This window comes from Thermobia domestica, chromosome 10 (genome assembly GCF_964235325.1).
Source record: "Thermobia domestica chromosome 10, izTheDome1.hap1.1, whole genome shotgun sequence".
NCBI lineage: Eukaryota > Metazoa > Arthropoda > Insecta > Zygentoma > Lepismatidae > Thermobia > Thermobia domestica.
Window position 1 is genome coordinate 64,065,388 of NC_137463.1, and position 12,214 is coordinate 64,077,601.

The window sequence follows — 12,214 nt, forward strand, 5'->3', positions numbered from 1 at the left end:
AAACATAAGACAATTATTAGGATTTAAAAATGGACTTAATAATCGCTAACTTCATTATCTCTAGGTGAAACCACTTATATTCAGCACTTTCGAGTACACCATGAGCAAATGGCAAACGGAGTACATAGGTAGAAATATACTACAAAATAGGTCTGCAATAGAAGTTCAAAGTTTTCAAAAGCTTTAAACGAATGAGCTTTATACAACACTTAATGCCTATAAAAATATCGGTTTGTAGTCACGCCCACCTTCCAGATATGAAGAACATGTTCTTCAAGTTTTTTAAAATTTTTCTTTTATAGTATTCATTTCAAATCTTACCAAGTCTCTAAAGACTTGATGACTTATCTTACTAAACGATATTGCAAATCATGACGACCTAGTACATCTACTAATCCTAGAACTCAATAATTGACTAGTTTTCACTAACCTTGTTTTCTTTCACAAGTATCAAAAAAATTAACGGTAAGCGGAAAACAAAACGATATTAGGGATATCATATAACCAATTTCCTTTAAAATATATCCTCTTAATCATTACAGAACAAAATAAGTTTAATATTTCTACTTATTCTTTCTATTCGGTAACATTACTACGTGCTGTTTACTAGCTTTCAGAGTATTCTTACTTCCTCCTCTAGCTGCTTGTTACCATACACCCTCTCTAGTGTGTATTTCTTTCTTTAGTAATATTACACTTTATTACCATAAACAGTGTTCACTGTAGTGGACCCAATTTTTACGAGCTCATGTAGTACACTGGTGTTTGTTTGGCCACTTCAATTGAACTGCAGCATAGAACAGATGTATCTTCGGAAAATATCCAATTTTGAAATTTATAATCAGGTATTGCAATAATTTTACAATAATTTTAAAATGTTGAAAACAAAACGAATAGATCTGATAAAGAGTAATATCTTCCAACAGTCCTGTATTACATATTTATGAAATCTGGTGACAAATCACTAATGTTTCACTTATTTCAGTGTGAAAGGAACTGATAAAGGGAGATTATACACTGTTACATTTACACATTGTTTACATTATGGTCTCTGTAACAACGAATGTTATAATGATAACTGATCACTGTATGATTACTGTTGAGTTGCCTCTTTAAAATTTGATATGTACGAACATAAAAGTTCCTTATAATTAACGTCAAGCCTTTCATTCTTCTCCGTTTTCTGTTTGTGTGTATTTTCTGAGACCTGTGCATTTTCGGCGAATTTAGCGGTTCCTGTTTTCCAGACAGAAATCTAAACTATGAATATGTTTACAATTGTGAACATTATTATCCTCATTAATCATACATAGTGGATTTTACGAATAAATGTAACAATCGAAAATTCCTAAACATAAAGTATCACAGCAATCGATTGTCTTATGTTTTTATGTACCCATAATCACAAAATTTCATATGCATTTTTCTTGATCACGTGCAATCAGATTGAAAGTAACTTATTTAATACTTATACCAGTACCATATATATTTAACTGCTGTAGATGTAGTTCTGATTGTTGTTCCACTATATTTAAGGTATACAAATGAGCAAATGGTAATGTCTCAGACATACAAAATACTGTTTACCATCGGCATGAAAATTCTTATTATTAATGATTTATATACCTACATGCCACTTTAGATTAGAGGTATTGCGAAGGCAACAGTACTCGTGTTAAGTAATAACAAGGTAAATTACCTTTGCGTCAGATGTTAGCGATATCTTTAATAGCTATCTATTTATCGTAATGTAGATATGACATAATATTTTAAAATATTATTCCTCCACGTAGAATAAAATTGATTAATTTTATTTTGTCGGTGCGACGGCAATTTTTATATCACTTCTTTACTTCGGGGAAACAAGTTGCAAAGTTTAGCATATAATCAACACTATAAGTACACTGTACGAAGATTTCATTCCTTTGATAAAACTGTGTTGGTGAGTGTGATAATACGATGAGGTTTCAAGTAAAAATTGGTACAATGATTGGGAAAGTGAAAAAGTTAAATTTTTACGGAAATAAAAGATGACAGTCTCAAACATTTTTATCGTTTACATACGACGACTCAAGTTTTATTTGGTACGCTTCTATCTTATTTTTTCGAGATAAATATTCCAGCTTAAAACCTGAGACTTTCTGACACAGATAATATCATTACACCTATATCAAAATTTCTTTTCTGACTTTTCAGGTATTCCCTATCAAAATCCCTACAATTCTAAACAAGTAAAACATGCCTGATTCCAAACCATTTCAAACTACTGCTCTAAACGTTTGTCAATTTAATGTCAATACTCATCAATTTTATAGTATTTTAAACTAACTCAAACTTGCTGATTTATGTGCACACATATATTTTTAATTCCTGTACATCAGTGCTCTCTTGAAATGTTTGTGATGTTTCTTAGAGGTATTTTTTATTATACGAGATTTGTAAACTATAACGGGAGTCTGGAGGGACATTAAAATATGAATTTGTGGATAACTCACAAATAGGGAAGAAATAAACTAATAGTATGCTCCAGTTTTTCTTAGTTCTAGAGTTCTCTGCTCCCCATTGTTACATTTATTAAGAAGGATTTTTACTAACTTTAGGTTAAGGTATTGAATGTGTAAACAATTTCTTATTTTCACAAATTACTATTTACACTCTCCACAATCATAAAAAAGAACGACGACCTTTTACGTTGCTGCACCTTACGTCTTCCCCAAGGTTAGATTTTGATATATTTTCTACGGTGTTGTGACAAATATTACAGAAAATACATTATTTGCTCTGATAATAGAATGGCTTACTAAATCAACTTTAATACTGGTGGAGAACGAGTATTAAAATTAATGAGGCACGAGAAATAATTGAGAAGTATATCAGTACAATGCATAACGATAACGAATAGAAACCAAACGTTTGGTGCTTATTTGCTAAAGTTTCTGTATGCTTAAAATTTATGAACATATATTTCAAGGTTAGAAATCCGAAAGTCATTTTCTACATTGACAAATGGTTTTAGTAGCCCACAGTTAATTAAATAATTTGGTGGAGCACTGAAAATACCTCATCCTAGTCACTTCCTACGTGTCTGAATATATTGTATAGTGCAGTATTATGTATTAGAGTAAAATTACACTGATGTTGTAAAGACATGCACTTTATTAGCAACAAAAAGAAATTTGAATTAAAAATAAAACTACTTAATTTCAAAACTGTAAATTGAAACTTACCGTAACTAGGATATGATCAAGAATCCCACTAAGATCAGGAATAAGATCTTTCGCATATTCTGGTAGTAAAAGACCATCAGCAGATGGAAACTGAAACATTGTAATAACACAATTTTAGTTAGGAACAAGTATAACGAAATAAATCGATACCAATAAAGTTTATCGGTCGAATAATATATTTGACCTCGAACTAAATCCACTTATATCTCGCTTCTAAATGTCAAAACGTTTCCAATTAAACTTTACACAATATTTTGTGATAAGTCGTTTTGAACTTAATTACTGCATAAGTACAAAATAATGTGAAACATGAGACCTTATTCGAAAATATATCATGTTTTCGGTTTAAGGATGAACATTTCTGATACACCCAGAATTTTGTACTAGATTTTTATTTCATCAAAGACAATATCAATAGTAAGTTGAATTTTATGACGAAGTAAGGCTGCCAAACTTCCTGAAAATTATGGAATAATTCGCCCTATAACAACCAAAGACGGTAAGAACCAAGGATTGATTATTGTCATACCTAAAACACTGAAACATGGTATCATTAAATTATTTCAAGAAGATAGGCGTTTGTCACACCATTTATCCTCGGATAGCAGTAAAACTGCCATAAATGTGCACTTAGAGACATATATTATAAATGTAAGAGGTGAGTTCTAAAATAATTCAATTGTCAAACATGTAGTGGTCACATAGAAGGAAGAGGGATGCCTCTTGTCTATAAGAACAAAAAGAAAAACGTAGCCATTGATAGTATTTTGATAAGGTTTGTTAGTTAACAGTTTCTCGATCATTTCCTCATCTACTTATTGTTTATGATGGTGTTTCTAAATTTGATGTAGTTAAAAATTGAGGCAAGTTCCAAACACTCTGTAATCTTCTCTACGTATTATGCCACATTTGTTGAAGCAATTTTCTGAAGCGCTGAATAGAGGTGTTCTTTCTTTCAAATATCTATCATAAATATTGACTTTTAAATTGGCAAAATTAATCATGGGATTTATTGATGACTCCGGAGTTCTTGAAAGATTGTACATGCAGAATTACCATCAATGATATGATGCTACACACATGGTTGTAATTTAAGTACCTACATTGTTAACTACTTGATATAGGTATCAAATTTAACCGGTATGTCAAAACTGTGAAAATCATATTGTAAAATGTATTTACTGGGTTGTAAAACGAACTTGAGCTTATTTCTTAATTTCTGAAGAACTTAGGTCCACTTAGAGAACAACAGGGACAAAATCGTACCAGGGACGAAGGCGTAAAAGGAAATAAAGCTAGGTATCATTGCTGATGAAAATATTCAAGATGATAGATACTAGACTTTCAATAAATTATGGAACAATTGTTCGTGAGATATTGCATCTGCACATTGTAGAAATCCCTTGCATGATACGAAAGAAAAAAATCAGTAGTTTAATAGTAGTAAGAGCACGTGTTTCATTTTATTCGGTAAACCTAACTATCAGTTTCATTATATTTGTAATTTTATGATCGTTACCCACTTACTCATACGGAAGAATGTATGCACAAAGGAAAAGAAGAATTTTTCATCAAAAAATTATACATGCAGTTTGAAGCATTATGCACACTTTTCAGAAGTTCCAAAAAAAACGATGACTCTAAAATCAATCATTGAAGTATCTATCATTTCACGAAACTCGTTCCGACCATCGTCTGGCAGGTCAATGATCTAAATGATCTCCCTTAAACTCTTACTTGAAGCAACTTTACAATAGTTACATCCAAGAAAATACCTTATGGTTACACACTAACTTATATTAAATGTAGTTTATGGTACATTCAACGTAAAAAGAAAAAACATTAGCTTTTGGTTGTGTTCATCATTACATTTTCGTAAAAGAGAATCATAATGTTTGTATCTTAAAGCAATATATTTTACTTAAAGGAAGTTAAAATTAAGTCATTAGTTAAGTATAAGGCATTGCTCCAACAGCAATTAATTCTATACTTACATCGTATAATTCACCAACTAAATTAACTGGTTTGTAGGCAGCATGCTCCTAGAAAAAATATGTTCAGCTAAGTCCAGTTGAATAAAGTATAATATATTAAAATAAGAGTGTGAATTAATATTATTAATGACGTAATGGTCTTTTAACCTAATTGTTAATAGTTATATCTATTATGTATACATTATCAGAAAGATTAGTAGAACATTGATACAAGGATTTATTAAAATTGAATCTCAATATTATCTATTAGTTTAAGACTCTGACCGGCAGATGCAGATACACATATAACTTAGATCTTATTAGAGGTTAAGCACACTACGGTGTAATGATAGCAAACTTAATATTTCTTGTCTTTACCATTCTTACAATCTATGTGCAACTTCTCACTTTGACTAGATTATATCTTACAAGAAATTTCGTTTTGTTAACAAATTGCAAATATTGCAATATATAAATATATTAGTGTCGTGTGATATACAAGTGTTACATTCATACAGTGCTAATATTATTTCCTGCAAGCGTAACTAAGTGATGACATTCTTGATAAATCATACAGGTATGTTGCAAGAAGTCATGGAAGTGTCAAAGGATCAAATTCAAAAAAACTTTTATAAATACTTGAGAACTACAAAGCCATATATGCTGATTTCAGTGTAGTATGCATATGTACTACCGAAGGACACTTCATGTTGCCGTTTGGTACAAAACGGTTGCAAACAGTTTAGGGATTTAAGTACTCTCTGGAGTAATAAGAACTAATGGAGAGCAGTATAATGACATATCACCATTAAATTTTTAAAACAATATATGATTTTTTTTTAATTTCAGAGAAAGTTGCTCGTTGTTCATAATTAAGAACAAATTACGGCATACTACTTGCCGATAAAGGAGGAATTATCCGGTGAAAATCACGCATACAATCTAGGTTATTAAAAAGCCAGCTACTTGCACAACACAAGTACTTTTGTGTGTTTTAGATAATTTTCCTAATAGTGACTAAAACTATATTTTATACTGGGATCAACTAAGAGTACATTACGGTTTGGATATTTCCAGCTAGAAATCGTAAACTACTTCTGGTCAATGGAAGTAGCTAACAGCTGCAACTCATAGATTTAGGGATATTCATTTCATGTTTCGAAAAAAATACGAAATCAAGTTTTGAACTTGGGGCTATTATAGATATTGATATTTGCAATGTCTAATATTTAATTTCATTATAACTACAGAGATACTGAATCTCAGATCTACTGTTCAGATTGAAACAGACTTAATCACTTTGAGGACAATGTATACGGTGAAATAATAATAATAGATAAAAATCAAAATTATAGTGTTTTTCCTATTACATACTGCGGTACTAAACCTAGATAAATATACTGTTTGATAAGTTTACAGATTATCAGATTATTTAGGATTATCCACAACTTATATACATTCTTTAGCTACGTAATTATGAATTTGCATGTGCAAGATTTGAAGTTATAATATTTTCAAATAAAACATTCTTACTAAAAATGTAAATGTACAAAAGCACTCATTTAAAGAAATAAATACCAGTGAAATGATTATAGTTTTAAACTGATACTTTCAATAAGTAATAACAAAAAATCTGAGAATTTTGCCAAGATTTGCATATACGGTTACTGAAACTAAAGCAGACAGCGTTAATAATTGAATGAATTTAGAAAACTAAATTTTAATTAACAAAAAACACTGAATTTTAGCTCTATAGTTACTGTTTTATTAACGCCTTACTACTATATCAATCATAACTATTGCCATTTTTATTATTTTGAAAATATTAAGAAATATACTTATGTTTGTTTTAAAACAGGCCAAGATCATAGGAGGTAATATTAAGATAAGATAAAACATTTTTCTAAATTGAACACATCTTGAAAGCAGTGCAGTAAAAATCACCATTTTTCCTATTGGTTTTGATAAATATAGTCTATATCATCCAAAAATAATGTAAAGTACAGAACGAATGTGGAACATCCCGACCTCACCAATAATTGCACAAACATCTTTCCACTTACATATTTCCTACTGTTAGACGTACGTGAACTCCCGCTTAAGTTTATATGTTGAATTATGATGTTACCATGTTAGATTTATTAAAATAGTTTAAAATGTGGAAAACATATTACCAATTCAAACCAAATATTGCTTAACTTATATCATCCAAAGAGTGGAAAATAGCATTATACATATTGCTTCTGAAAAAGGAGACTTTTCACATCTTACCGAAATTTTAGTTTTTTTTAAAAAAATTCTCAAGATTCTTAAAAAAAGAAGTTTCTGACCCATCATAAATGGAAAACCGTTGAATAGTTAAAAGTTAATTATTTGAACATATTGTAGAATTATTCCTCAGACGAGCTTTTGTCTTACTACTTTCATTGGAAATGCTTAATTAAGTGGAAGGTGGTTTTACAATGTACGCCAAGAACAAATATTTCGTTTTTCATGTGATGAAGGTGAAACCACGAATATTGATCTTTGATTAAAAAATACTAATACTACAATAGCAACAGCTACTTTTTTAAAGTTATAGAATGATATCGATATTGTCTCTCTCATAACGGACGAAAAGTTTAATGCGTTTGAAATAATGTTTCGAGATCAGAAGGAAACATTGTCGGGCTGGTAATTTTGCCATATCACTAACAATTAAATTACCATCCTAAGGTTTACATAGTTAAGGAGATAAGTCAAATAGAAAACATTTCACACATGTATCATGTTTGGGAGGTGTAATTGAACTTAGGTATATATATATATATATATATATATATATATATATATATATATATATATATATATATATATATATATTCCTTATTATTAGTAATTAAAACTGCTCTCGATTATCTCCGAAAATTTTCCTATCAAGGGAAAAAGGGAAAATTTCTATAATTCCCAAGATCGTTATGTTGTAATCCACAACAACCTGGTTTAACCATTATTAATTGATTTTGAGCGATAAGCGCTCCTTTGAACTTACCAATATCGAAATTGGTATTTTAAGTGTACAAAGAAAATAGACTTGGAAGCCTCACACTTTACGTAGATGTAACTTGAAATATATGTTGTTATTTAATATGGAAATTTATTGAGAGACAGGGAATTAATAAATTTTTTATATTCCTATTTTATATCGATTAAATAGCTGAAGTTGGGAAATGAATAAAATACTTCCAATACTTTTATTAAAAATGAGATTTGGTCGCTGTAGTTTGATTCAAATTCAAATTCTAAGGGAGAAAGAAGGTTCAAATATACCTTATGCATATTTCCATAAATTTATCCTTACCTCGCATAAAGCGCTCATTGCAGTTTGTTGTATAATAAAGTAAACTAAAATTATATTATACTAACTTCTGGAGGAACGTTTTGGTAAGCACGTAGACCCACGTGAAGTAATCCTTTTCCATCATTTCCACCAAGGAGTTGTTGAGCTCCTGCAAGTGGGTTTTGGAAAGCATCTAAGAAACCGCCAAATCTCAAAGTGTCGTTTGCTCTCTGAAGATAAAAAATGTATTAATATCATCATTAGAGTACTAGATGTATGTTATTCGTATCTTATTAATGTATTATTTCTAATATATTACTACAAAATATTTTAAGATAACGTTTATTAGTATAAAAATAACTCGAATAAACCATGAATCCATTTTTATAATAAACATTACTAATTTTAATTTTATCCTTTCTAAAGTTCAAGATTGATGTATAGTTGTGCAAATGTCACCATATCATATGCGCATATTATATAGTTATTAGTCACAAGTACGAAAGTGTGTAAAATAGCCCCAAAATATTTGATTTAATATTAACATAATTCTGTAACACAAAGTATGTATCTCGGAGGACAAATATTCATTGTTCTTATACTGAAGTTTAACACAATTTTTATGCTGAAGTTAAATATCACCTACAAGAATATAGGTGACCAGCTAGATAGATTCTATTTATGCAAGATCTATTTATGCAACCGTAAATTACGAGTTAAAGAAATTAACACATCGCTTCATCGTATTATAAAAATACATTAACTTTGAACTTCGTGATAAATTAACATTTGCATCTAAAGTAAGACTATATATATATAGGTTCCAGCTATATATATATATATGTTGTTATATAGTACCGAAGTAATATAAACATTTTGATTTAGTTTTCTGAGACAGAAAATTAGATTATCTCTATGGGAAACAAAGTAAATACTGGATTATTTTATAACTTTTAAAAATGAAAGTTACTGCTAAGTACTTGAAACTAACATTCAACTGTACAAAAAATAATAAATATGTGATATTTCATTGTGCTAGTTCTTTAAGTTGGGAATATTTCTAGACATGAATACGATACTTTTTTAATATAAAAATAAACTACTAATGAATTATATACATTAACATTACAATTTTGTTCCTAATTCCTTAGAAAATGGTACTAACCATTGTTTTCTCTTAAACTATCACAATTTGGTAATTACCAACTCTTGAATGAGAATTTTTGAAGAATTTAAAATGAGAAAAGAAAATTAAACGCAAACATCACTCACCCCTAGCAAATTATTCTGCAGTAGTGCTTGATATTTCTAAAGAAACGAAAAAAATATTTCATGATGACATTTATTGAAGAGAAAGCTACGTTTCCTTAATAACTTTATTTTTCGTATAGATCTATAGCAATAAACATGATTGTGTATAAAAATGTGCCACAATAATCCAATTACAAGGTTGCTTGATTTAATAATGTTATTAAGCAAATGTTGATCTTAGTTGTATAGATGTATTAAAAGCGATTTATTTGCAGATACGAACATTTTATCCAAGCATAATAATATATACAGAAGGAGACTTACAAGTAGTAATTTAATAATTATCACCTTAAATTAATGGCAATTCCGAACTAGACTGCGAGAAAATCGTTTTAATACATTTATATTGTTGTAATTGCAACTGACATTTTCGATTAATTTTAATAATCCGAAATACAGCAACTATTATCAATAGAATATTTATTTGTAAAATATTTGTAATTGTTAGTAAGACAAACTAGCAACAGTGAAAGATTAAAAATAAAATTGGTAAAAATAAAATTAAAAAGTATTAATCTCGGAGTCTAGAGTTGTGAATTAACTTAAAATAATTACGTACACGTGATGTGATGTTTATACTGACAGTATAATTATATTTGTCACTTAAAATCAAGTTTAATATAAATTAAAAACATTAGGAAGTGCTTTCGTTTTTCAAAAGTAGTTTTGATTTTACCATGTGATATTATCTCAGGAGATTCTATATCATAGCAAACTCTACGGTGCTTTCGCTGAGAAGGTAAAGGCTCAATTCTGAGAAATAAAACAATTTAGAGAAAAAACATACCAATCAAATTGAGGATTAGTTCTAATAATTGAAATAATTAATATAAGTATTTTATGATTTCGGATCAAGTTATTGGATTACTTTATCTATATATTTGATAAAAGCGTGACGTAAATAAAAAGTGGTACTTAGAGTAAATAAACAGATAAATTCTAAGCAATAAAAATTATATTTAATAAAAAAATTATATGATGAAGAAAATTACATAACTTCAATATGTAATGGACATAACGAAGTACAATACAAAATTTTAGGGTAATATGTATATGAAAATTTACTGATGTCAGAATCAGAATATTACATTATGTTCAAGATACCAACATACACTTCTATTTCTTATATTAAATAGCAAAAAATATTGTAATAGTATTTATAATCAAGAATTCAAAAGCATAAAGAAACAAAGGATCACATCCAAAACAGTAGTTGTAAGTCAGATAAATAAATGTTTTAGCCATATGAACGATATTTGCACAAGATCATTGTCCAAATTATTAGCAAAAAGAGAATAATGTGAGTTAGCTCGCGTTAATAAGATCAACTCTATTGACACGCTTTCGCATATCCTTAAAACACTCTGTTCGTGTGGTCGTAAGTAACCAAAGTTCATTTTCTATTTATCACAATTTTAGTAAAGTTATTCTGAACAGGTTTCATAGTGCATTTTAAATATTAGAGCAGGACACATAAATTTGAAATCGTGACAAAACTTCCAAGTGTTATTAAATAAGGATTCTACGCTTTCATAATGTACCCTAATACGCTTCTAGTATTGTATCTACCAGAATCACAAATGATATATTTGATTTGTATTATGTTATATTATTAGCCATAATAATATTTCTTTCGTCGGATGTATTAGTAGTTGGCATTTAGCATCAACGAATCAAACTTTTGAGAATAATTAAGTAGTACAATGCAAAGTAAAAAACTTACGTCAATGCTGTAATGAGAGGTAAAGATTTTTTTGAACGGGAAACTTAAATGTAGTTGGTGTTGAAAAGTGTAGCTGTAAAGATGATTTCACATACAGAAATAAAACTCACATAGAATGTAGTTATAATCATAAAAACAAAAAGAAATCTTTAAAGTGTTACTCCCACGGTTATTCTGCCTAGGCTAAAGAATACGGTCCAGATGTGAAATGTGCTCATGGAAAATTTGGGAAGATATGGGAGAAAACATAGAACACCCAAGTAGATGGTATTTGCAACTACAAAGTTCACTTGACTCGAGCTGAGATCGATCGAAGGACAATATTCATCAGAGACGAACGCTCTATCACTGACCCAACGCGGTTGCGTAATAATAAATACAAAAACATTTTTCTTATCAAATATGAATTTTTGCTATAACATTACCTCCAGGAATATCTTAAATTTTAAGTGTAATACGATAATTAGAACAAATGTAATGTGAAAAGCTCTAGTGGGATTTACGTGAAAATTTTTACTCTTCAAAGGTTGATAAATAAGTTTTCCTCAACCCTCATTTTTTATTAAGCACTATATATAAAGAAATTTATTCTCAAACGAAGTTCAAACCTTCTACTTGGCAAATAAGTTTATATTTTTATATCATATAACTGATAACAACG

General features: G+C 29.2%; 1 protein-coding gene across 2 annotated transcripts in view; it reads right to left on the minus strand.

Annotated features, from left to right (window-relative positions):
- LOC145662000 (uncharacterized) overlaps positions 1 to 12,214 on the minus strand; it is a 152,740-nt gene that overhangs the window by 68,816 nt on the left and 71,710 nt on the right. For both annotated transcript variants that reach the window (XM_081727337.1, XM_081727336.1), the window contains exons 11-14: positions 9,792 to 9,827; positions 8,606 to 8,749; positions 5,222 to 5,269; positions 3,228 to 3,317 (exon numbers count right to left, since the gene is read on the minus strand). In XM_081727337.1, the coding sequence (XP_081583463.1) occupies positions 3,228 to 3,317; positions 5,222 to 5,269; positions 8,606 to 8,749; positions 9,792 to 9,827 (318 nt within the window). The remainder of the gene's footprint in view (positions 1 to 3,227; positions 3,318 to 5,221; positions 5,270 to 8,605; positions 8,750 to 9,791; positions 9,828 to 12,214) is intronic.